Below are 27,473 nucleotides of genomic sequence, written 5' to 3'. Positions count from 1 at the left end.
CTTCTGCCACATCACACTGTGGGTAGTGAGTCATGTCTCATGAAGACTAATGGCCACTGTGGTGGGGAGCGTAGTGGTGCTCAAATACCCCTTTTCAAAATTCGAGTTAGGTCGAATTCGAATAGTAAATTATTCGAGATCAGTCGAATATTCGAGTCGAATAATTTTTACTATTCGATTCGACCTCGGAATTCGAGCTCACTATTCGAGTCGGTATTCGAGCTCATTATTCGAGCTGACTATTCGAAATGGCCTTAAATAGCTTCCAACACTTGTTTTGAGGGTGAATGATGCAAGAAACCTCTTTTTTTCCAAGTAACAACAGCAAGTGATTATGTGGGGATGTTCCTTTAAAAAAAAAAAGTTGAAAAGAGAAGTTGTGTCCAGAAATGTGTTCAGTACTGTATATACTTCTTCTTCTTCTTCTTTATCTTCTATATCTTCTTCTTCTTCTATATCTTCTTCTTCTATATCTTCTTCTTCTATATCTTCTTCTATATCTTCTTCTTCTTTTATATTGTCTTCTTCTTCTTCTTCTTCATCTTCTTCATCATCATCTTCTTCTTCTTCATCTTCTTTTTCTTCATCTTCTTCATCTTCTTCTTCATCTTCTTCTTCATCTTCTTCATCTTCTTCTTCATCTTCTTCATCTTCTTCATCTTCTTCTTCTTCTTCTTCTTCATCTTCTTCATCTTCATCTTCTTCATCTTCTTCTTCTTCTTCATCTTCTTCATCTTCTTCATCTTCTTCTTCATCTTCTTCTTCTTCTTCATCATCTTCTTCTTCTTCATCTTCTTCATCTTCTTCATCTTCATCTTCTTCATCTTCTTCTTCTTCATCATCTTCATCTTCTTCTTCATCTTCTTCTTCTTCATCATCTTCATCTTCTTCTTCTTCATCTTCTTCATCTTCTTCATCTTCATCTTCTTCATCTTCTTCTTCTTCTTCTTCATCTTCTTCATCTTCTTCTTCATCTTCTTCTTCTTCTTCATCATCTTCTTCTTCTTCATCTTCTTCATCTTCATCTTCTTCATCTTCTTCATCTTCTTCTTCTTCATCATCTTCATCTTCTTCTTCATCTTCTTCTTCTTCATCATCTTCATCTTCTTCTTCTTCTTCATCTTCTTCTTCTTCATCTTCTTCATCTTCTTCATCTTCTTCATCTTCTTCTTCTTCATCTTCTTCTTCTTCATCTTCATCTTCTTCTCCTTCTTCTTCTTCTTCTTCTTCTTCTTCTTCTTCTTCATCTTCTTCTTCTTCTTCTTCATCTTCTTCTTCTTCATCTTCTTCATCTTCTTCTATATCGTCTTCTTCTTCACTTATTTCTCTTTTCAAATTTTTTTTTTAAAGAAATGCAGCTATTTTTGAGCGTAACAAATAGCTGGTGGCGCACGCATGTTGGAAGCGCCATTGTATGTGCTCCCTGGCAGTGGAAACACACAGACAGCAGGAGGTAAATTCAGCAGCAGGAGGAGGAGGATGAGTGTGTGGCAGCAGGCAGTCAATGAGGCAGGCAGCGTGACATAATAGCCCTGGTACCTAGCGGTGATACCAGGGCTGTAAATAAACACAGCAGGCAGGAGGTCCCAGACAGCGGTCGTGCAGCCCACATTGTGTCCAATACACAACTGGGACAACACAGTTTTCAACCCGGGCACCTCAGAAAAATTAAACCTTTTTTTTTTTATGGTTTTGTAGTTTTGTTTTTACAACAAATTACACAGACAGATATAGCTATTTTTTGACGTAATAGCTGGTGGCAGAGTGGCAGCAGAAGGTAAATCTGTGTACCCTGGCGTTGGGAAACACAGACAGACAGACAGCAGCAGCAGCAGCAGGAGGAATGGAGGAGTAATGTGAGCAGCTATTGTTTGACGTAATAGCTGGTGGCAGAGTGGCAGCAGAAGGTAAATCTGTGTACCCTGGCGTTGGGAAACACAGACAGACAGCAGCATCAGCAGGAGGAATGGAGGAGTAGTGTGAGTGTGGCAGCAGGCAGGCAGCGTGACATAATAGCCCTGGTACCTAGCGGTGATACCAGGGCTGTAAATAAACACAGCAGGCAGGAGGTCCCAGACAGCGGTCGTGTAGCCCACATTGTGTCCAATACACAACTGGGACAACACAGTTTTCAACCCGGGCACCTCAGAAAAATTAAACCTTTTTTTTTTTTTTTTTATGGTTTTTTGGTTTTGTTTGTAAAACAAATTACACAGATATATAGCTATTGTTTGACGTAATAGCTGGTGGCAGAGTGGCAGCAGAAGGTAAATCTGTGTACCCTGGCAGTGGGAAACACAGACAGACAGCAGAAGGGCAGTACACAGCAGCCCACTGTAGGTGTAAAATGTGTGGCTGCAGGCGACGTAATAGTCAAAGTGAACCAGGCTGGCTTAGTGAGCAGGAGCCAGGAGGTGGTAAAGGGTGGTAAGGCACATTAACGATGGTTCTTAGCCAGTTCATGTCCCCCTCTCGCCGACAACAGGGGCCAGGAACTCGCCTTCCACCCACGCCTGGTTCATCTTGAGAAACGTCAGTCTGTCCACAGACTTGTGAGACAGACGTGAGCGTTTCTCGGTGACCACACCACCAGCTGCACTGAAGCAGCGCTCGGACAGCACGCTGGAAGGGGGGCAGGACAGCACTTCCAGGGCGTACTGCGCCAGCTCGCTCCAGATCTCCAGGCGCTTGACCCAATACTCCATGGGATCAACAGGGGCATCGCTGTCAAGCCCGCTGTAGGACCCCATGTAGTCAGCCACCATGCGGGTCAGGCGCTGGCTGTGACCGGTGGAGGATGCTGCTGCATGCACCTCCTCTCTAGTCACTGCTGCCGGAGCCTCTACAGTCCTGTAGAGCTCGTGGCTGAGAGACAGCAGGTCTGTGGGGCGCTTGCTGCTGGATGCAGGCACCTGCTGCTGCCTCTGTGCTGGCTGCTGGACAGTGGGGGTGGAAGGCTGGGGGAAGGCTTCCTCCAAGCACTCAACAAGGGCCTGCTGCAAGCTCCTTATTTGTTGCGCTGGGTCTCCTCCTGCAGGCGGCAGGAACTGGCTCAACTTCCCCTTGAGGCGTGGGTCCAACATCATGCTGATCCAGATGTCCTCCCTCTGCTTCATCTGGATCACCCTGGGGTCTCTGCGCAGGCACGTCAGCATGTGCGCTGCCATTGGGAAGAGGCGGGCCACGTCTGCTGGCACATCGATGGCAGTGCTGCTGTCCTCATCCTCCTCCTCTGCCTCGTCAGCCTCATCCTCTCTCCACCCCCGCACCAACTCAGCTGCACTGTGCTGCTCCCCCTCATCAGCAGCAAGGTCAGGGACCTCCACCAAGTCCTCCTCCTCCTCCCCCTCAGAGGTGGACTGTGCAGCTGCTTGCCGCTCCTGCTGGTCCAAGGCTGCCGCTCCCTGTTCCAGCAAAGCATCGAGGGCCCTGTTCAGCAGACAAACCAGGGGCACCCACTCGCAGACCATAGCATGGTCCCTGCTCACCATGTTAGTGGCCTGCAGAAAGGGAGCCAGCACTAAGCACACCTGCTGCATGTGCCTCCAGTCATCATCGGGGATGATGGACGGGATGTTGCTGGTCTTGTCCCTTCTCTGAGCGGCGGAAACAGTGGCCAGGGCAAGGTACTGTTTGACAGCGCGCTTCTGTTCAACCAGACGCTCCAACATCGCCAGGGTGGAGTTCCAGCGAGTCGGAACGTCAAGGATCAGCCAATGGCGTGGCAGATCCAGCTCCTTTTGCACGTCTTCCAGGCTCGCACAGGCTGCAGCCGAGCGCCGGAAGTGACGCACAACGTTCCTTGCCGTTTCCAGCAGTTCGCCCATCCCCTGGTAGGTGCGCAAGAACTTCTGCACCACCAGGTTCAGCACGTGGGCAAGACAGGGGATGTGGGTCAGGTTTCCCCTGTCTATTGCGGTAACCAGATTGGCCCCATTGTCGGCCACCACCTCTCCGACTCTGAGGCCTCTGGGGGTCAGCCAAATCCTCTCCTGCTCCTGGAGTTTGGCCAACACATGGGTTGCCATGAGCTTGGTCTTCCCAAGGCTGACCAAGTGCAGCAGCGCTTGGCAGTGGCGGGCCTTCACGCTGCTGCTGAGGCGGGGGGTTTGGCCAGGTGTGCCGGAGGATGGCAGAGGATCGGAGGAACCTGCGCCAGTTCCCCTGACCCTGCGGGGTGGCACCACCCACTGTGTTGCTGCTGCTGCTGTGCCCGCTGCTGCTCTCCCATCCTCACCCCCTTCCACCAAGCTGACCCAGTGGACAGTGAAGGACAGGTAGCGGCCTGTCCCGAAGCGGCTGCTCCAGGAGTCCATGGTGACGTGGACCCTTTCACCAACCGCGTGCTCCAGCCCTCGCTCCACATTGGCCATCACAAAGCGGTGCATTGCAGGAATGGCCTTGCGGGAGAAAAAGTGTCTGCTGGGGAGCTGCCAGTCTGGGCTGCGCAAGCAAGCAGCGCACGAATGTCGCTCCCCTCCTGCACGAGCGTGTACGGCAGGAGTTGGGAGCACATGGCCCGTGCCAGCAAGCCGTTCAGCTGCCGCACGCGACGGCTGCTGGGAGGCAGAGCCCTAACCACCCCCTGGAAGGACCCGCTCAAAAGGCTCTGGCGTGGCCTTTTGCTGGCACGTGAATCAGCAGACACAGCGGAGGAGGCCACTGAGGACTGGCTGCCAGAACAGGCCTCAGTGTCGGCGGCAGGAGTTGCAGAGGGGGGAGGAGCAGTGCGTTTCCGCACTCCTGCTGGTGCTGCTGGAGGAGCAGGAGGGGGGGTGGCTGCTGTTGCTGCTGCTGCTGCAGCTGAAGGCTGTGCAGTGATGGGTGTGGTGCCACTGCCAGCACCAGATGCCTTCAGCCTCTGGAACTCCTCATGCTGGTGGAAATGTTTCGCAGAAAGGTGGTTGATGAGCGAGCTGGTGCTGAACTTTAAGGGGTCTGCACCTCTGCTCAACTTCCGCTGACAGTGGTTGCAAGTGGCGTACTTGCTGTACACAGTGGGCATGGTGAAAAATCGCCAGATTGGTGACAGAAACATCCCCCTACGGCATGGAAGCGCTGCTGCCGCCTGTCTCCCTGTGGTGGTTGGGGGGGGGGCTTGGGTGCGGCTGGTGGTGGTACTGGCAGATGCTGCTGCTGCTGCTGCTGCTGAGCCTGAGACACCAGCAGGCTGTGGGACCTGCCTACTGCTGCCAATGCTTGCAATGATGCGCCTCCTTGCAAGGCCCACAAGCGCATCCTCCTCCTCCTCCTCAGAGCTGCTGAGGACGACATCCCCTGGAGGTGGTGGCACCCAGTCTCTGTCTGTCACCGGGTCATCATCATCCTCCCCCTCCTGAAACATGTCCTGCTGGGATGATGACCCCCCAAATTTCTCTCCTGATGCATGGATGGGCTGCTTGACTGTCGCCACAGTCTTGCTGTCCAATCCCTCATCCCCCAAAGTGCCCATCAGCATCTCCTCCTCAAGATCACCAACAACAGCAGACAATTTACTCATGATGCCTGGGGTCAAAAGACTGCTGAATGACAGGTCGGCGAGTGACGGTGAACTGGCCTCCTCCCCAGACCCTGCTGGGCGGCTGCTGCGAACAGGGGTGGTGGTGGTGGTGGTGGTGGTGGTGAGGGTGGAGGCCTCGGATGCAGAGCTGATGGCGGGCTGCTCATCCTCCGTCATCAGTTGCACCACAGTGTCTGCATCCTTTTCCTCAATGGGATGTTTCCGACCCGGCTGGAGGAAAATCGGAGCAGGTGCTACACGCTGCTGCTGCTGTGTCTCTGCAGCGTGAGTTGCAGATGCTCCTGCTGGGCGGCGCCCAAGGCGTCCACGGCCAGTGGCTATGGGAGGAATGTTAGCCACTGACTATGCTGCGGAACTGTGCATGGTGGCGCGGCCGCGGCCGCGGCTTGCCACAATGCTGCTCCCTCTCCTCCTGATCCCCTTGCTGCCCTTCCCCTTGCCCAAACCGCGCTGGCTGTCACTTCCAGACATCTTCGATGTTTTGGGCGTAAACACAAAAGTTTTTGAAAAGGGCGGGAGAAAAGTGGGGTACTTTAATGGGGTGGGTTGGTGGGTGAGGTGACTGAGTGAGTGTCCCGACTCCCTAGTACAGTAAGTAAGTAGTAACAGTCAGGAAGTACAACTAGCAGCAGGTACAATAATCAGTAGTAATCACAAGGAAATAGAGTGTGTGTACACTACAGACAGTGAGTGCACGCACGCGCAAACACGCGCAGGAGCTGGCCTATGAACAGTGACTGAGTGAGTGTCCCTACTACAGTAAGTAAGTAGTAACTGTCAGGAAGTACAACTAGCAGCAGTTACAATAATCACTATCAGTAGTAATCACAAGGAAATAGAGTGTGTGTACACTACAGACAGTGAGTGCACGCACGCGCAAACACGCGCAGGAGCTGGCCTATGAACAGAGAGTGAGTGAGTGAGTGTCCCTAGTACAGTAAGTAAGTAGTAACAGTCAGGAAGTACAACTAGCAGCAGTTACAATAATCAGTAGTAATCACAAGGAAATAGAGTGTGTGTACACTACAGACAGTGAGTGCACGCACGCGCAAACACGCGCAGGAGCTGGCCTATGAACAGAGAGTGAGTGAGTGTCCCTAGTACAGTAAGTAAGTAGTAACAGTCAGGAAGTACAACTAGCAGCAGTTACAATAATCAATATCAGTAGTAATCACAAGGAAATAGAGTGTGTGTACACTGCAGACAGTGAGTGCACGCACGCGCAAACACGCGCAGGAGCTGGCCTATGAACAGTGACTGAGTGAGTGTCCCTACTACAGTAAGTAAGTAGTAACTGTCAGGAAGTAGAATTTACAATAATCAATCAGTAATCAGAAGGAAATAGAGTGTGTGTACAGTACACAGACAGTGAGTGCACACACACACACGCAGGAGTCCGAGCTAGTAGCCTAGTATGAACAGTGACAGTGAGTGTCCTAGTACAGTTACAGTAGTATATAACTACAATACAAAATACAATCACTAAGTAGTAAAGGGACAGCAGAAATACTGTCTAATACTATCTAATACTGTCTAATACTAATGAGAAATAAACTAACAGAGGACAGGAGGACAGCTGCCCACACAGGCAGGCCCTGAGGCCTAAAGCTGTAAGCCTGCAGCAGCTGTCTGAGTCTCTCTCTATGTAACACAAAAGCTACTAACTAAAATACAATGTCTATCTAACTAACAACAATATAGGTGTGTATAGGAGGTGTATGTGAGCAAAAACGCTAGGTAAATGACCACAATAAAGCTCTTGCTAAGCCAAAGCACAAAGGAGCAACTCTCTCTCTATGCAAGTCTCAGGCAAGGACGGAGATACGGAACATGGCGGCCGCTATTTATAGGGTAGGGGCTGGCCAGGGTCCCCCTCTGTGATTGGCTGCCGTCAGAGGGCCTGGGAGCCCTCTGATTGGCTCTAAGGACATCAATCTGGGCTATGACGCTATTCGAGCTCGGTACCCGAGCTCGAATAGCGCCGTTTGCTCGAATAGCTCGAATAGTGAATGGGCTATTCGCGTTTACTCGAATAGCCCATTCGAATAGCTGCAGCTATTCGGAGCTCGAATACCGAGCTCGAATAGCTGAAAAAGAGCTCGAATATTCGAGCTACTCGAATATTCGAGCTCTGCTGAGCACCACTGGGGGAGCGTACTGAGATTCGGCGCTATACATGTGAAAGTAGCCTAAAGGATGCCATACTCTTTGTACCTTGCTCTGTCATGTATGCTTTGAGGTGATTTAATTATACAGAAGTACTAAAGCATGAAGAATGATTATGTTTTTACTACATCAACACAAAGAGGCTCAAACGGGGCTGAGTAAATATAATTACCCAAGTGGGTTTGGTTAATTACCATAATAAATAGAATCCATTTCATAGGTCATCGATAATTTTATTAATAATAATAATAATCAGTTTATTAGAGACGTGTCCCATAAAAGCAATTAAAAAACAATACAATTAAAATCTCCCTGAAGGCTGAAAGTAATCAGTACCCCTCATAAGCTGCATACAATAATGTAATATATAAATTGACGGTATATTAAAAAGTTGGGGAGCAACACATAGTGCTTGATACAAAGTGCTTCAGTGCAATCATAAAAAATATATACCCGTATATACTCGCATATAAGCCGACCCGCGTATAAGCCGTGGTACCCACCTTTTCCTCAGAAACCAGGAAAAAGTGATTGACTCATATATAAGCCCTCTCCACAGTACAACCCCTTGCCATAGTAGCCAGATGTGCTCCCAGTAGAAGTAATTCCCTCTCCCCATAGCCAGATGTGCCCCAGGATGATACAGCGGTTTCTCAAGACAATAGATGGCGTCATAGATATGAGACACAGCAATTGCCACACAGGAATAATTCCTGATCACTACACTGCTGACATGTTGCTTGCACACTTCGCTCCACAAGCCAGGGTACACAGGTAGTCTTGAGCATGTTGCAAGGGATGCAAGGCATGAGCACAGCAGGGAGCCAGCTGTCGAGAGCAGGATCACTAGTGCACGATCCTTATGCTCCTCTGCCAGTAACAAAACTTTCTCCACCATCTATTCTGATCCACTGACTCACATATAAGCCGAGGGGGTAACTATTTAGCACATTTTTTGTGCTGAAAAATTAGGCTTATATGCGAGTATATACAGTAACTCAAAATACAATGCAAAAAAATACAAAAAATACAAAATGTCATACAAAAATTTCACAACTAGTGTCTAGTGTTAGAAAAACAGTTTTGTGAATGACCACAATGGCACTAAAGTGACCCATGCTTTATGAGGTGGAAAGAGTAAATAGCAATGCCATATGGATGCAATAAACAAGTTATGTCAATCTAGGAGAGATTGCGCTACAATGTGACGATAGTAGTGGATAACAGTGGCTCACCCAGTAATGACAGCGTTCCAGGAGAAGAAGGGAGGCAGCCTTACACGCTCGAATCCCCTGCTGCTTCCGAAGGATTATGGTTTTGCATCATGGAACCTTTTAAATGACTAAGTACTTTGTTTAATGTTTTAATCTAAAAAATTGCCTTACTGGCCTACTTTCCATTTCTTTCTATAACCCACATGGTTCTCTCTCTATCTCAACTCTCTTTCTTGCCCTGTCTGCCACTTTAATCACTATGGCTCAGTCCTAAAACAATTTTTTTCCATCTGTTACCTGTGCTCTTAAAGGCAGTTTTACAGGAAATAAGGATGCAGGAGGCCTTACGCAAAAAAGGCGACGCCATAGGTGCCTCTCGATGCCAAAATGTACCTTCTTTGCCGCAAATCATGGCTTTCATGGCTGTGATATGTGGCTAGGGTGATACATTTTGGTACCTGATAACCAGCAGACATACTAAAGGAGTTTGCAGAAATGCTAATTGCTGCATGCAGAGCGGAGTGCCCCCTATGCATGCTGAAATTATCATTTCTACAATCTTCTTTAGTATGTCTGTTGGTAATGAAGCGCCTCCCGACACTGAAATAATTTACCACCCTAGCCATATAGCCTGAGAGAGTCTCTAATCCATATCCTAATTCATACTTCTGTGCACATTACAATCTGTAAGATGTGCATCAAAACACAGACTGCAGATATATGGCACTTAGCTTTCTATGATTAACATGTTAGTGCCCATAGCAAAGTATGGTTTATCACAAATACCCAAACCTCAACTTAAACAGATCTGTAAAATTTAGCAAAGTGAGTTAAACACAAACACCACATTTACCTGTTTGGCTTTATCACTAATTTCCGCACAAATGTCTCCAGCTGAATTTCCGATTCCCACCACTAGTACTGTTTTCCCACGATAACCTTCTGAATTTTTATAGAAACGACTGTGGATGTAATGCCCTTTAAAATCCTCTATTCCTGGTAAGAGTGAAACAGAGGGAGGTGATAGAGCTTTCACTCTTGCCGTTATTTTTCAGGAAATTGCATGAGAAATTAAATAGGAAAAATGTAACTAAGCTATTAATGATTTTGCTTTCCAGGTGCATTTTCATGGCAGCATACTAATGTGCTAACTTTACTCTCACACCTTAATAGTATCCTACAGTTTTAAAGGAAACATAAAGTCATAAAAACAAAACAAAACAAAAAAACTGTTTAACTTACCTAGGGCTTCTACCAACTGCGCTGTGCCCGTGCCATGACAAACCGATCCTCCGGCTCCCCACTGCGACTCAGTTTTGTTTTTGGTGACTGAGCAACTCTTCTTTTTTGGCAACTAAGCCAAAACTGTTTTTTTGGGGGTTTTTTTTTAAATGACTTGGTTTCCTTTAACTGTTTGCCCCAGAGGCAGTGTGATGACCTAGGTGCCATGAGATCCTGGTAGCAGTATGTAAAGTTAGGCCAGGTCACTGAAATACATTGCTTAATTTTGATACAGGCTTTCTTTTCTTTTTTTTACTATCTAAAGAGAGTGTACAGTATATCTACTTGTTGTAAACCAGGTCAATAAAAAATTATAGGAATGGAATGTATAATGAAACTACCCAATATGACTGTAATGAGCTATAATCACACTACGCTGATGGAATAAACATAACATCCTTATTGCTGCCCACATTTGGCATTCTATTTACATGAAGCAGATGTAGCAGATTTTGATTAGACAAAGTTGCTCACAATTCATTCAATGATCTCCTACTTTGTACTACAGCAATTGCAACACTAAGGAGGTCTGCCAAGTTTGCTGACTGCTGTTGAAATTGGGAGGTGCTGCAGAAAGTGGGAGGTGCTGCAGAAAGACCCCATAAAGTAATGTAAATTGAATGATTTCCCATATTTCACCTATAGCAAGAAGAAATGACTTTCCCAAACACTGTACACCTCCTACTTATTAACTACTGCACGACCGTGTCACGCCGATGGCCGAGATCGCGGCAGCAGCCCCAGGACTGCCTAACGGCAATCGACATGCAGTCCTGGGGGCGTGTTTTGCAGGAGATCATGCGCTGGTGCGCTCGCATCCCCACTTGGATGACCGCTCCGTCATCAGTCTCCCAGCGGCAATCGCCGCTAGGAAACTGTTCGCCGTCTATTTAGTCTGTAAAAACGCTGCGATCTACGGCAGCGCTGTACTGGGGACAGCTGTGTGACATGGCTGTCCCCCTGGGACACAGGAGAGCAATCAGCTCTAAATTGGCTGAAGCCTATGACAGCCGATAGCTGTCATAGGTTGGCAGAGGGAGGGAGGAAGGAAGTTATATAAAAATAATAAAAAAAATGGTTAGGTGTTATAGGGTTTAAGCCCGCGGTCCTGACGTGATTGCAAACAACCATGTGCTTTTTTTTTTTTTTTTTTTTTTAATTCATAGGTACTTTGCTTGTTAAATTATCAAATAAACTGTTCTTCTGTAAACCCCACATACCTATAACTCTTTTAACCAGCAACACTAAAAGGTTTTTTAGAGGTCTCTCATCACAGCCTGTGTGAAAAAAAGCCTTGTTTACCAGCTGTTTGTAACAATTTGTGTCGGCATCAGGCTTGAGGCAAGAGCTATACCCTGTAGCTAGGTTACACATCTCTGTCACTATTCGGAGAGGGATGATTTTTTATTTGTTTCTGCCCTGCCTGCTTTCTGACAGATCATATGAGAACAGTGGAGGGATTTTTAGATACAGAGACGGATCTGAAAAAAAAGGACCTGTACTTTTTCCTTACTTGGATGCTCCCCTCCCCCCTCCCCCCGTTCAGAATGAGATAGCCCTGGCTAAACTGTTAACTTTACACTGCAAGGCAGAACGAGAGACACAGGATCAGGCACACAGAACTGCAACTGATGATTATTTACAAACACTTGAAGCTATGTTTCTGCTTTCTATCATTCTGAACACATTTTACTCACAGTATTACGGCCATTGAAGATTGTTTCTGTATGCTGCATGTGCTGGACACAGTCCCCCATACTAATACCCACAGTGAAAACTGTTCTCTGTAAATGTCTTATTTTCTTCACATAAAACATGAAAAGATGAAAAAAAAGCCTTGTATTGCTTTATGCTAGTCATTACTGGAAATACCGTATATGTGGCATTTATCATTGCAGCTAACTTTGATAGTTGTCCTTTAATCACGGTGTGTCTGACTGGAAATATGTTGGAGGTACAGCTTTGCATTTAAAAGAGTCCCTTCTGGTTGCATCAGAAAATTATTAAAACCCATTACTGACTCTTAATGACAGTCACTGAAGCCACTCCCTGACCACTGACCAGTAAGGAAGCTAGTGACATGGGATATGGCCAATGTAAAAGCCAGCTGTGCTAAGTAAATCTTGAATTAGGTTGAATTTTTTTGGTACCTGGAAAAGATTGTAAAGGTAAATAATGATCAGTATGGTGCCCGTTGCAGACCAGAACAGCATCAAAATATTCTTTCTTCTCAGCTTCATTCTTCCTTGTTAGTACTTCCCAGTGTCCTTTAGCAGCAAAATCTGGACCCTCTTTCACCCAGCAAACTTCAGTCTGAAAGTGGAGAAAGTCTAGCTGTGAATGTAGCTTGTCAGTATGGGGGACTTTCAATGTTTCCGCTATTGTCAGAAGCACTCCCTGAAAAACAGTGGAACAGTCTAGCTGCCAGAATAGTGCGCAAAGAAAAAGGGAGGTCAGCCGGCATATTTGTATAAGTCCTTGCCGGGGAGTATCTGTAAGAAGCATAAAGGGAAACTACATCCGGATTTAGGAAAATGTCAAGATAACTGTCCATAAATTAATCTGATAAGACAGACAGTCATGAAAACAGACAACAATCTAAAACACAAGTTCCAGAAAATGTCTCTTTGGATGTGCAAGGGCAGCGTCAATGGGAATATAACAAATTTAACCACAAATGATATAACATAACATCAAAACAACCCTATGTATCCTAAACATGCACTTGCCAACATAAATCATGTAAAATACCAAAGAAAAGAGAATTGGCTCTTGGGTGCATGAGAAGGATGAAAAACCTTTTAATAACATGTATCAAAAATGAGCAAACACATTACAAATATACAAATGACAAAAATACAAAAACCCCACAAATACCCCATAAAATTCTCCTCACAAACCCTTCAAAAATGAGTTAGGGGCTGCAGTCCCCCATGTTGGAATACACTCAACAAAAGCTTGGTGGTGGTCCCACTGTAGTGAGCAACTGAGAGGGCCGCCAAGGTGAAAGTCCAGTAGGTAAAAGGCAATACAGAGCAGTCAGTATAAGCACAGCTTCTGATTAATGTTCCTGAGGTTGGTAACAAGCACAAATAAGCGAGTTTAAAGGCAGCATCCACAGCAAGGGCACAAGCAAGCTTGTAAGCTGGAAAAAATGGCAACAAGCACATTGGTAACTTGAGTGTATTCCAACATGGGGGACTGCAGCCCCTAACTCATTTTTGAAGGGTTTGTGAGGAGAATTTTATGGGGTATTTGTGGGGTTTTTGTATTTTTGTCATTTGTATATTTGTAATGTGTTTGCTCATTTTTGATACATGTTATTAAAAGGTTTTTCATCCTTCTCATGCACCCAAGAGCCAATTCTCTTTTCTTTGGTATTTTACATAATCTAAAACACAAGTTGTTATACCCAAAAATGGCAAAGAGGAATAATGTGAATGCTCTGAAATGGTCAAGTGAAATGTTGTAGAAAGACTTAACACAAGCAATTCATGTGAGGAAATCCATAGTGTGTTGCGGCCGTTGTTTCGCGTATTCGGCCCGTGATCACGAAAAAAATTGCCATGATTATAAGCTGAAAAGGCTCCGACTTTATCGGTTAGTAGCAAAGCCTCCTTACATGATATAATTACAACATTTGCAGGATATATTAAGTAGAACAGTTGGAACAAGGGCATTTTTTTCCAAAAAGACCTTATAGTTTTTGAGATAATTGATTTTAAAGGTTCAAAGGAAAATAGTATACATTTAAATGCGGTAAATAACAGTTAATGTATTTACCGCATTTACATGTCTACTTTTTTTCTTTGAAATTTCCTTTGAACCTTTAAATCGATTATCTCAAAAACTATAAGGTCTTTTTGGCATTTTTTCCCTTGTTCCCATTGTTCTGCTTAACATATCCTGCAAATTTGGAGTTTATAGCATGTCGGTGGGTTTTGGCGGGATTTAATCACAAATACTTTTTCATTGGAAACTTTAAACTAGATTTTCTCAAAAACTATAAGGTCTTTTTGAAAAATGATTTTATTAAGTCGCAGCCACTGATCACCTTTATAATCCATGCAATTCTGGGAATTGGGGCATGTATGGGGGCTTTGCTATTAGAGGCAATCATGGCGAAAATTCGACTCAAATGCGGAAGCCCTCATCAAATTCGGCCACGATCACGGCATAGCCGGATTTGGATCCGTTTGAATCAGTGATTGGGGTGCATCTGAGCATCACTAGAAACCCACCAACATCCAAGAGCTGAAGCTGCTCTGTATGAAGGAATGAGCAAAAATGTCTTGATGCGCTGCACTGAGCAACAGTGTAAATTACCCCAAACATGTAGTTGCTGCACAAGGGGTCTCCTCAAACACTGTGAGTATAATTCACTTACTTTTGCCACACATTAATATGTTATTGAGTAATTGTTTTCAACAAATACATGACAAAATATAATACATTTGTTTCAATTGTTTATTAGATTACCTGTATCACCTTTTCACCTTTCAGCGCTCCATCCATCCATTCGTCTATAACTTTATTATTACTTATCGCAATTAAATGAACTATATCTTGTTTTTTTCGCCACCAATTAGGCTTTCTTTAGGTGGGACATTATGCCAATAATTATTTTATACTAAATGTGTTTTAATGGGAAAATAGGAAAAAAATGTGGGAAAAAAATATTATTTTTCAGTTTTCGGCCATTATAGTTTTTACATAATGCATGCTACTGTAATTAAAACCCATGAAATGTATTTGCCCATTTGTCCCGGTTATAAACCGTTTAAATTATGTCCCTATCACAGTGTTTGGCGCCAATATTTTATTTGGAAATAAAGGTGCATTTTTTTCAGTTTTGCGTCCATCCCTAATTACAAGACCATAGTTTATAAAGTAACAGTGTTATACCCTCTTGACATAAATATTTAAAAAGTTCAGTCCCTAAGGTAACTATTTATGTTTTTTTTTATTGTATTTTTTTTTGTTTTTTTAAATTACAAAAAAAAAAAAATTGGGGAGTGTGGGAGGTAATGAGTTAATTTATTGTGTAATCCAATGTAATTGTATGTGTAAAATGCTTTAGGGTGTAGTTTACTATGCTTTAGGGTGTAGTTTACTACAGTGAGTCTGTTTACATGCGACCTGTAAGCGTCCGGAAGAACGCTTACAGGAAGCAGTAGGAGGCTGGGAGAATCACAATGATCGTGCTGTTTCTAATAGAAGCAGCGGATCATTGCAGGGGCTTAGATTAATGAACAGGAATGGATTTTCCCGTTCATTGATCTCCGGGCGAGCGAGCGGCGGGAGCGCAGACAGCGGCGGTAGCGCGGAAGGTACGGATTTCTCCGTCCCTGGGGGTGAAAGGATGGAAAAAGGGATGGAGAAATTCGTATCGCCGGGGGTAAATTGGTTAAGGACTTGTTTGGAAATCAGATGTTTTAGGCTACATTTATATAAAAATATGGAACATTTTAAAAGGGCTTGCAAACTTTCAAACATCATTGTAAATAGACGCATACTTACACAGACATACATACATTCACATCAGCCTACATACAGTAGCATACGTGTAAATATGCACTTACTATCATCCATACACTGACACACTCATGTGTCCACAGACACACACACAGCATCAGCACATACCCACCTCACCTGCAGCTACTAGCCCACAGTGTTTTGTGTAAAAATACAGTGGTACTGTAAGCTTATTAAACATTTTAGGGCCAGAAAAAACTAGACTGAAAAGTGTATTTTCAAGTCCTGAAGAAGTAAAAAAATTATAAAAAATTATCAACTCTACTCACCTCAAACTGAATATACTTCAACAGTCTGAAATGGTTTGCATATAGTCTAAGGTATTGCAGAACTTTTGAATGATGTAAATAGGTTGGAAAGTCTTCTGGCATTGGGAAGTCAGAATAACAAGTCATCTCCTTAGAGGTGTTGGTTACAACAGAAGTGTACAGACTGGCTCTCTTGTCTTCTACAGATTCCTGGTTGGAGTTTGAAAATAAAAAAAAAAGAGAAAAACATATTTGCTGTGTTTTTTTTCAGCAATCATAAATTTAATTTTCATATCACATGTTCATAACTCCCAACTTATTGAAATAAGAAAGAGGGGCATTTAAGCCCTGCCCCTGCCACACCCCTATTTACGCACCTTAGTCATACATCCCATAAAAATTTTATAAGAAACTAGCAGACCCAAGTAGCAAAAAACACGGACCCAGCTACACAGGGACAGCGTGACGCAGGGACAAAGGGGTTTTATTATAGAGGATATATGTTGTTTTATAATTCAAATCTCCCTGGTACTTTTTACCTTGGTTCATTTTCCTTCATATTAACATTTCAAAATAAGAAATATATCAATTTAAAGCATTTAAAGAAAGTTTAGAGTTATAGTATTTTGTTTCTGTAGAAAAAAAATGTATGTACACAGATCTGTACATTAGTCCTGAAAGAGGGATAAATGAGGGATTGGGTTCTCATTCTCAAAGAGGGACTGTCCCTCAAAAAGGGACAGCTGGGAGCTATGTATGTTTAGACCCATCTACTAAAGTGTTGTAGCAATTATTTGATATCATGGTAAGAAGTGTTTCGATCAGTAGATGTTCAAAACGTATTATCCTGAAACCTCTGTTATGGTGCATGATTATGAAACATGGAGTACAAAGGGATATACTGTATCTATCATCAATTTATGCACTTCTAATTCAACTGATCTTCTACTGAAAAAGGTATTTATTAACAGCTAATTGATTGAATGATAATAAAGCAGAATGTTATCACCACACAGTCAATCGAAATACTGCCATCTTTTGATTTGTAACAATCAGTGCTATACAATGCTATTTAGTTGTTGATCATTGACTATTCCTGCCTGTGCTTAGTCAATAAAAATTGTGTATAGTAAACAGAGGTACCAAGCATATTTTATTATTTTGGTGCCTCTGTTTACTATATGCAATACTTGTGTCCACCCCTGGTGGAGGGGTAATACACCCCCTTCTTCTGATCTACAGAGAGCGACTTCTTAATCCTGAGTGGGGACAGGTCTAATCTCCCCACCTGCATATACAGTAGTTGCCTATTAGGTAACCCTAGTTTGTAAGTATTATTTTACTTACACTATCACCTTTTCCATACCATACTTACCACACTATATTGGGCTCTCGGTGTCCCATTTTTTGTGTTAGTCAATAAAAAATGCCTTTGCCCACTAAAAATTGATCAAAAGCGTTTTAATACACTTTTTTTAAATTCAGTGTTTAATTGACTGAAAATATCATATAGTATATGCCAAGCTTGACATACCCAAATGTAAAAATCAACTTGAAGTACAATAGACTCTGCCTTGGAGAATTTGTATAGATTTTAACACATTAGGAACTCAAGAAGTACCTTATGGATCCAATTTAAACTTTAAACTTAAAAGGATGATCTGATATCAGTTCATTATTTATTTCTTCGTTTTCAGATCACCCCTTTGAAATTGCTGTATTTTTAAATTGGTGATATGATTTTTTCGGTGTAGTGCCTTGGTGCTTTGGTATTCTATTGTTATCACCTTAAATCTGAAGCTCTGGCAATTAGTGTTGGGCGAACACCTGGATGTTCGGGTTCGGGCCGAACAGGCCGAACATGGGCCAGATGTTCGGCATGTTCGGCCCGAACGCCGAACTCAATGGGAGTCAATGGGACCCCCGAACATGCCCATTTTGGGGGCCCCATGGGGTCGCAGGCATAAGGGGGGAGCATGCCCCGGTCGCGGGGGGGGTCGGAAATTCCCCCCACCCCCTCCGCTAGCGCTCCCCCCTCTGCCCGCTTCCCCATACAAAAAGTTTGAAACAAGTTCAATAGTACCTGGGCTGGTGGCACTGGCTGGCAGTGGAGTGAGGAGGAGGAGGAGTCCGAGTAGCAGAGTGACGTTGAGGCCGGGCAGCGGGCGGTTCAGCGCTAGTACCCTTGTGGTACTTCCGCCCTTTCTCTGACCTCACGTCCTCTGCGTGATGACGCATACGAGGGTACGCGTGATGCGTACCCTCGTATGCAGAGGACGTGAGGTCAGAGAAAGGGCGGAAGTACCACAAGGGTACTAGCGCTGAACCGCCCGCTGCCCGGCCTCAACGTCACTCTGCTACTCGGACTCCTCCTCCTCCTCACTCCACTGCCAGCCAGTGCCACCAGCCCAGGTACTATTGAACTTGTTTCAAACTTTTTGTATGGGGAAGCGGGCAGAGGGGGGAGCGCTAGCGGAGGGGGTGGGGGGAATTTCCGACCCCCCCCGCGACCGGGGCATGCTCCCCCCTTATGCCTGCGACCCCATGGGGGGCAGTATTCGGCCGAACAGGGCCCCTGTTCGGCCGAACAGGGGCCCTGTTCGGCCATGCATTCAGTAGTTCGGCGAACCCCGAACAGTTTGGCCGAACACCACCAGGTGTTCGGCCGAACTCGAACATCACCCGAACAGGGTGATGTTCTGCAGAACCCGAACAGTGGCGAACACTGTTCGCCCAACACTACTGGCAATCTGAAGCTCTATTTCCTTCAAAAGAGCTAGACTGAAAGTATGGCATGGCAGGAAGGCCTGGAAAGATGTTATGGCAGGACAGACTAAAGGGACAGGCAGACAGTGTGGGCTGCAAGGATGGACTAGAGGAACAACATGGCAGGAAGGATTGATAGGGTACACTGGATGGATGGACTAAGGGGACAGACTGGAGAAATGGTATGTCAGGACATACTACAGACAAAGTACGAGTAGACAGTGTGGGCTCGAAGGATAGACAGGAGGCCATATTGCATAGCAATGTGACTAGTGGACAGGAGTGACTAAGTGAATAGTAAGCAACTGAAAGTACTGACTGACAGGCAGGGCTGTCATCAGAAATTTTGTGGCCCTTCACACATCATCAGGCCTGGATCGCCCCTCCCTGGGCCCACCCACTGGTTGCTGCGCCTGCCCACTACCCACCCCACCCCCGTGTCCGTGCGAAAATTGCACTGCGGAGAAAAATGTGCATGGCCCCGACACTGAAGAAAGCGGCATGCACGGCGTAATGTGGCAAAAAGTGAGTGTGGCCATGGCATGTTGTGGGTGGAGCCAAATACTAGCAAAATACAGGTAGTCCCCAGTTAACAAATGAGATAGGGACTTGTAGGTCCGTTCTTATCCTATATTCGTTCTCTTTTGTCCCCCTCTTTTCTTCCTGTGCCTCTTTTGTCCCCCTCTGTCTCACCTCAGTTTGTGCCTCTTTTGTGTCCCTCTGTGTAACCTCATCTCTTTTGTCCCCCTCTTTTCTCCCTGTGCCTCATTTGTCCGCCTCTGTTCCCCCTGTGCCTCCTTTATCCCCGTGTTACCTCTTGTCCCCTTCTGCCTCAGCTTGTCCCCCTGCCCTAGCCAGGTATAGGTGCCCCCAGTATAGGTATCTAGGCATAGGTGCTCCCAGTATAGGTAGCCAGGTATAGGTTCCCCCAGTATAAGTAGCCAGCTATAGGTGGTGCCCCAGTATAGGTAGCCTGGTATAGATGCCCCAAGTATAGGTAGCCTGGTATAGCTGGTGCCACAGTTTAGGCCAGCAAGATACAGATGCCCCAGTATAGGTATTCAACTATAGGTGGTGCCCAGGGATAGGTAGCCTGGTATAGTTGCCCCCAGTATAAGTAGCCAAGTATAGGTAGTGCCCTAGTATAGGTAGCCAGGTACAGGTGGTGCCCTCAGTAAATGTAGCCAAGTATAGGTGGTGCTCCAGTATTGGTAGCAAGGTATAGGTGGTGCCCCAGTATAGGTAGCTTGGTATAAGTGGTTCCAGCCCCAGTACAGGTAGCCAGGTATAGGTGGTGGTCCAGTATAGGTATCCTGTATCCAGATATAGGTGGTGCCCCAGTATAGAAAGTCCACTGTAGCGGGCTCACTCATCTGATCCCCACGTTCAAGTGCTGATGTCAGTCTTCTCTTAGTGCTGGAACACGGTGTGCTGGTTAGTGAGCCACAGGCCGCAGACAGCACATGCGGCCCTTCCAGCGCTTGGGGGGGGGGGTGCAGGGCCCCCATAAGCCCTGAGACCCTTACTTATAGATGGTTGCAAACCAAAATGAAAACAATTTTTAAGAACAATGCAGTATAAAAAAACTCATGCAACACAGACCTAAATGTATTGCAATTTTATTGCAAAAGTAGAATTTATGTTTAAAGTTAAAGATGAAAGCAGTGTAGAAGCCATAATGATAAATAATTATCAATGATGAGTAAAAATGCTGATATTCTAAAATTCAACTTTCAGCAAAAATGCAATCGAAAATCATTTTGTAATAAATTGTTGCAGCCGGAAACAAAAAATGTTTTTTTACAGTTTTTACGGATCTATGCAACATTCTTTTCTTTGACCATATTGCAAAAATACAATGTATTTTTGAGAACATTTTCTGAAAATCAAAAAATGCCTTTGGCGAAAATTCGCATGCAACATTGCTAATCATCACTTTTGAGGTTTTATAAATAATTGGTATGCATTTACTGTATGTTGTGATGACATTTTCCACCATACTTCATTGACTGACTGCCACTCAGATGGACTCACAATTTGGTATCCCCATCACAGTTATAGTCTAACATCCCTAATATAGTCTAGGGTCAAATTGTCAGAGAATCCAAATAACCTAACAGTATATTTTTTTATGTTTTTGGACTTTATGTAGAAATCCTCTGTAAATGTGGGGAGAACATGCACATTATCTACAGATTCTCATGCAGATTCTCTGCTTTCTTTTTTGTGATCCAAGACTCTTTTCAAGTAAATGGAGCATCAGATTTTGTCACAAACCCATCATGTTGCCCCATAAGCTCTTTAATTTGGCCCCTACAATTGCATCTTTATTCTCTGAAATATTCACAGTCAAACAGCATGTAAGGGAAGTGTCTCTTTTTTGTATACTTACTGATAAGTGGATAGACAGGCATGGCATTCTATAAAAACTCAGACAATTAAGGTAATGTATTAAGCTGGCCAGTGGCCATACACTCTTTTATTTTTTGATTATTTGAACAAATCTACTAGAAATAGTTGCCCCACTATGCCAGCTCGATTGACCAATCGTTTTTCATCTGAAATCAATCTGATCAGTCAATCGTCCCAGATGGAAAATATCAATTGGCAGCAGATCGGGAGTGGCAGATCAAAGGCCCTTATGTTGTGTACCAATTGGGCGATATTTGCCGTGATGTTACCTAAAGTCGAGCAACATCGTTTAATAGGAACATGTTGAACAATGTTGCATCCCACAGCGATCGCACATCATTAAGCAACACAGCAATTTGGATTGGGTAGATCCGCCGACTCCCACACAAAGTGCAGCGATCACTTGAACTCTTGTTCAAGTCCATCATGTGATGTCGCGTATACTCGCTGTCAGGAAGATGGATCGGGAATCGCTGGTCGTAGGAATTCATCACTGGATCCATCTTCCTGCCTCGTAAGGTGAGTATGTAGTTTTAACGTTGCACTGCCATCAACTGTGTAATGCTGCAGTTAGTTTTTTTTTTTTTTCACACTTTTTTTTTATTGTTATTAAAGGTAAACTTTAACATCGTAGAAAAGAAGAAAACATTTTACAGTTGTCAAAGGCATTTCTTCATGTTGGGACAATCAAGAATAGAATGAACGGGGGATGAAAGTTTTTCGTGGTAGTTTCCTGGTATTTGGTGAATAATGGTATATGAGTTCAGGTAGTCCCGATAGGTAATCCAGCGTATTGGGAAAGCTGATAAGGCCTATGACTGTGTGTGGAACATTTTTAAGAAATTCACAGTAACTATTTGAAATATAGCCTTAAAGGAAAAAGAAACACTAAATATGCAAACATTATAAGGGAGTTCACATTGGTCAACAAGCCACATAGATAAGTCTAGCGTATACGTAGGGATTTGGGAATGAGCGAATGAATGAATGAATGGGCCTCTTATTGGGTTTAGAGAGCCTATAATATCGAATGTATGGTTGAGGGAACTCAGGTTAGGTTTTCTCAATCACGTAGAGTATCTAAGGAGGGTTGTAGTCTGAGGGCGTGTATGGTCATTGGTCCCAAATTTTATGGAATTTGCCACCAGTGTCTCTTAGGGATGCTGTCATTTGCTCCATCGTTCTAGTCCAGTTTACCTTATTCTTTACATCTGATAGTGTTGGGGGCAGGGCCGGATTTCTACTTGTCATCGCCCTAGGCCCGGTGTCACCAACCGCCCCCTCCCTCCCCCCCCCCCCCGGCACACACAAAATGCTCAGAGAAGCATTTGGCATCGGTTTACGTCATTCTGCAAACTTGTCACGTTTTGCCCCAATGGGGAGGGGGGGGGCGTGTTTGGCCAACAAAATTATGTGGTTGAGTGTGGCTCTGCGTGAAGTAAAAGTTGGTACCGACATTTGAAAAAGCGCTGTCCATTCACTTGAATGCACAGTGCTTGAGTGAGGATTGCCACAACCATAATTTATTGCTGGTTCAGGGGCCTTGTGAATTGGTTATCCTGAAGCACATAAAAATAAGATACTTGCCTTACTAGTGGAAAGACTCTGGATAGCCCAGAGGTTTCGTAGGACTTCTTGCAGCCCATCATTACAGCGCAGGGTGCCTTGGTTTTGTAAGAGTGTGAGCGCTGTAATGGACAAGCATGTCCAAACTAGGCAGGCATGAGTAAAATCTAAGCATGCCCTGTAGAACAAAGACACTCGTCCATGGAGGAAAAAAGCTATGCACAAGCACCTTCGTTGTACTGGGCATACACAGTCCTTACTCACACGTGACCAGTATGGACACGCTCATCGATGGCAGCGCTCACACACTGAAGAAACGTATTTGATCAGAAATGGACTCATCGCAGTAACGGTGGGGTGTAAGTATGGAAAACCTTTCAACTATCCAGAGGTGTCCTACAACTGAGGTAAGTATCTATATATACTGTAAATGTATTTGCTACAGGATTTCTATAAAATAATTGCTAAGTGGGTGGAAAAAAGTTACTCTGTACTTACCTTGAGCTTTTTCCAGCCCTCTGTAGTATCTGAGGTCCATCGGTGCCTTTCTGGTCCCCTCTATTGTGCTGCTGTCGGTCCAACTAAAGTCTGCAACTGGCTCAGTTGCAGACTACTGCGCATCCGCTGTTCATGTCACGTTGGCCGTGAGTGTTCTGCGCATGCACAGTGGCAAGTTTTCTGCGCTGTGGATATGTAGAACGCTACTGACAACTGAAGCGTGATTGAGGGTGACAGCGGCACAATAGAGGGGACTGGGAGGAAAGTGAGGGACCTCAGATACTACAGGGAGCCGGAAGAAGCCTCAGGTGAGTAACGCTCAACTTTTACCCACTTAAACTGACTCTAAAGTAAAAAAAAAATGATTTGAACTTACCTGGGGCTTGTTGCAGCCACCTGGAGTCATCCTGACAGCCCACGATGTCCTCCTGATTCCCTCCAGCCAGCAGTAGCGACCCCACACAGGGGCGTATCTGGGTGACATAGCGCCTATGGCAAACACTGAAATTGCGCCCCCCTCCACCCATCAGACCACCTTGTCCCATAATAACAGCTTCTTTTCTTGCAATGATACAAGTCTCCCCAGTATAGGTTGCTAGAGTTAACACCCCAAGTAAAAGTAACCAGAGGTAGCACCCAAGTGTAGGTAGCCAGAGGTAGTTCACCCAGTATAAGTAGACCCATGTTTACGTTGCCCTCCCAGTATACGTAGTTAGAGATGTCTCCCCAGTATAAGTAGCCTTCTTTAGCATACATGGTAAGAGGTATCCACCCAGTATAAGTAGTCCCTCAGTATAGGTAATAAGAGGTTCCCCACAGTATAAGTAACTCCCTCAGTGTAGATTTGGCAGGTGTCCCCCAGTATAGGTAGTGAGAGATGTCCTCCAGTATAAGAGCAGGTACAAATGCCTGAGAGACATCTCTCAGTAGTAGGTGGTGAAGCATGAGGGAGGAGTAGGCATCCATGGCGCCCATGGTGCTGTGGCACCCATGGCACAAGCCATGCCTGCACCCCTCTAGATACGCCTCTGACCCCATAAAGCTAGTCAGTCACCAGCTACTGTGCATGCGCGACCCCAAGCCGTGCACACCCTGATTACGATCCTGTGGCCAGGAGATTTCTGATCCTGCGCAGAATGCGAAAATTGCTACTGGGCATGTGCAGTGCGCTCATGGTAGTGGGAGTGCGATCAGAGTGCGCATGTGCAGTAGCCGGCGACTGGCCAGCTTTGCATGTGTCGCTGGAGGGAATCAGTAGGACTCCAGGGGGGTTGCAAGAAGCCCTAGCTATATTCAAATCACTTTTTTTCTTTACTTTAGAATGACTTTAAGGTTTACTGGTGGGCAGTGTGTGTGTGTGTGTGTGTGTGTGTGTGTGTGTGTGTGTGTGTGTGTGTGTGTGTGTGTGTGTGTGTACATTGTATGTGTGTGTACAGTGTGTGTGTTTTTAGATATAAGCAACACACATTTTTAATACAGCACAGGTATGGACAAGTTGCCTTACCAAAGGCTGAACTTGTGTTCCTTCTCTGTCCTCCACAGTCCACACGCTGGATCAGCAGCAGCTGCAGCACACTTCTTCTTTCACAGTCCCCTCCACCAGTTCCGAGGTGCATAGCAGAGCGTTCCCCACCTCTCCATTCCCTTGACAGGCTGAAACCTTTCAGGAGGGCGGAGCTGGACATGTCAGGTTTCCATGACAGCGAGCTAGGCTGTATGAGCGAGTGGCCGTTCCCGGCAGCTGACATGCATCATCCAGCTGCTAATGCCTCTGCTCTCTGCCTGATTCCGAACTGCACACTCGCCTAGCCGCCCGCAGCACAGCACACACACTGCAGTGTGCAGATCAACACGGGCTGCTAAGGACCAAACAGGGTGAGGTAACTGTAGCCTCAGACTCAGTGTAAGGTCAGGAATGGAGTGGACACAGCTCCTCACCCGTGTGCCGCCCTTTACAATGTTTCAAAATCTGTCGCCCTAGTCCTGTGTCTTGGGTGCCTTTCCAGAAATCCGGCCATGGTTGGGGGAGCAATGTTTTTCCAAGCCTTGGCTATGGATAGTCTGGTGGCCGTTAAGACATGGGTAATCAATTGCATGGTGTATTTATTGATGCCAGGGATAGGTTTGCTTAGGAGCATTTGTAGGGGATCTAAAGGAATGAGTACTCCAGAAAGGTCTGAGATTAAGGATTGAATATCTTGCCACAGGGGGGCTATTATAGGGCAAAACCAGAAGATATGTTCGATAGTGCCTTTTTCGCCACATCCCCTCCAGCATAGGTCAGAGATGTTAGGGTAAATGTGTGAGAGGGTATCTGGAGTCAAGTACCATCGGAACAAGATTTTGTATATGTTTTCCCTAGTCTGTATGCAGATAGATGAGAGTTTAGCGTTGTTCCAGATATCCTCCCAATCCTCTAATGATATGGAAGTGGCCAAGGTAGATTCCCATTTGGTCATATAATCATGTATAGGTATGTGAGAGCCTGATTTAGAATGCAGGAGAGAGTAAATTTGTGAGATGAGACCTTTCTGATGTCCTCGGTGTATGCAGAGGCGTTCAAAGGGGGAGAGTTGTGTGGATATCATGGATTTGGGGAAGCTATGGTGAAGGAAGTGGCTAATTTGATTGTAATCCATGAGTGTCTGAGGAGTAAATGTAAGTTTATCCTCCAAAGCAGATTTATCAATAATTGTGCCTGTGGATTGATTAATCCAATTTCGGAGGTTAAAGAACCCTTGGTAATACCATCTTGTTTTAAAGGGAGCGTGCATCCCTGGGGGGAAAGCTGGGTTTCCCAGGATGGGGCATAGCGGTGAAGGTTTTGATCGTAATAGTGCCGATCGAGCAACTGATCTCCAGACACTCAGGGTGAAGGATATAGTAGGTAAGAGACTAGCCATAGGGAGGTTAGGGTGTGGGTCTGACCAAATCAGAGCAGCTAGGGAGATAGGGGAGATACTAGTTGCTTCAATAAGAGCCCACTTTGTGAAAACTGTTAGGTCGGACCACTCAGTCAACTGTCTAAGGTGTGCAGCCTGATAGTATAGTTTCAGATAGGGGAGAGCTAGACCACCTTGTTCTCTTGGGGAGAGGAGAACTGATCTGGAGACTCTGGGTCGTTGGTGGTTCCAGACAAATTTCAAGAATTCAGACTGCAACCTAGACAGCTGAGGTGAGGGGACTCTGACCGGGAGGGTTTCAAATAAATAAAGGAGATGTGGTAAGATGTTCATCTTTAACGAGTAGATTCTGCCTAGCCAAGAGATTTTGTAAGAGGTCCATTTATGAAGATCCTGAAGGATACGGTGTATTAGTGGGGGGAAGTTATATTTGTATAGGGAAGAGTAAGTTGTTGAAAGGTGAATCCCTAAGTATTTTAATGTCTTAGTCCGCCAATTGTATGAGTAATGGGTCTTTAAAATGTCTAGTAGATCAGGTGGGATTTTAATTGGAAGGGCTTCAGTCTTGTCCTGGTTTAATTTAAAGCCTGATATAGATTCATAGGTTTTAATAGTTGAATGTAAAGCTGGTAGGGAAACTAAGGGCTGTGTGATGGTGAGGAGGACATCATCTGCAAACAAAGAGATCTTGAACTCAGAACTTCCTTGCTTTATACCTTGTATGTCAGGATTTATTCTGACTGCAGACGCTAATGGTTCGATGCTAATGGCAAAGAGAAGAGGGGAAAGGGGGCAACCTTGTCTTGTGCCGTTACGAATGTTGAGTGGGGTGGACGAAGCGAATGGCAATTTAATTGTAGTGAAAGGAGAAGAGTATAGAAGTCGAAGGATGGATATGAATGGGCCTTGGAATCCCTGATGATGTAGGACTCTGAAAAGGAAGGGCCAGGAGAGTCTATCGAAAGCCTTCTCTGCATCCAAACTTAGGAGCAGAGAAGGCTTCCCTGATCTGTTCATAAGGGATATTAGGTTAATTGCTCTCCTTGTGTTGTCCCCCGCCTGACGGCCGTTAATAAAGCCAACTTGGTCATTATTTATTAAGGAGACTAATATAGGGTTAAGGCGGTTAGCTAGAGTCTTAGTGATTATTTTTAGATCAGAGTTTAGAAGGGAAATGGGTCGATAGCTTTGGGGGAGTTGTGGGTCCTTGCCCTCCTTAGGTATGACGGTGATTAGGGAGTTGAGAATGGTTGATGGGGGTTTTTCACCTTCCAGCATTTTGTTTGCCAAGATAGTTAAGTGCGGGAGAAGAACTTCCTGGAATTTTTTATAGTAGAGATAGGGTAGCCCGTCTGGGCCCGGG

General features: G+C 45.1%; 1 protein-coding gene across 3 annotated transcripts in view; it reads right to left on the bottom strand.

The window, feature by feature from the left end:
- The window catches only part of LOC137521112 (dimethylaniline monooxygenase [N-oxide-forming] 2-like), a 61,331-nt gene that overhangs the window by 26,863 nt on the left and 6,995 nt on the right, over window positions 1-27,473 (bottom strand). For 2 of the 3 annotated variants that reach the window (XM_068239921.1, XM_068239923.1), the window contains exons 3-5: window positions 15,987-16,175; window positions 12,333-12,495; window positions 9,755-9,897 (exon numbers count right to left, since the gene is read on the bottom strand). In XM_068239921.1, coding sequence (XP_068096022.1) covers window positions 9,755-9,897; window positions 12,333-12,495; window positions 15,987-16,175 — 495 coding nt within the window. The remainder of the gene's footprint in view (window positions 1-9,754; window positions 9,898-12,332; window positions 12,496-15,986; window positions 16,176-27,473) is intronic. The other variant, XM_068239922.1, reaches the window with a different exon arrangement.

Source organism: Hyperolius riggenbachi, chromosome 6, assembly GCF_040937935.1.
Source record: "Hyperolius riggenbachi isolate aHypRig1 chromosome 6, aHypRig1.pri, whole genome shotgun sequence".
Classification (NCBI taxonomy): domain Eukaryota; kingdom Metazoa; phylum Chordata; class Amphibia; order Anura; family Hyperoliidae; genus Hyperolius; species Hyperolius riggenbachi.
The sequence above is the reverse complement of the archived record's forward strand: the minus strand, read 5'-3'. Positions and strand labels throughout refer to the sequence as shown.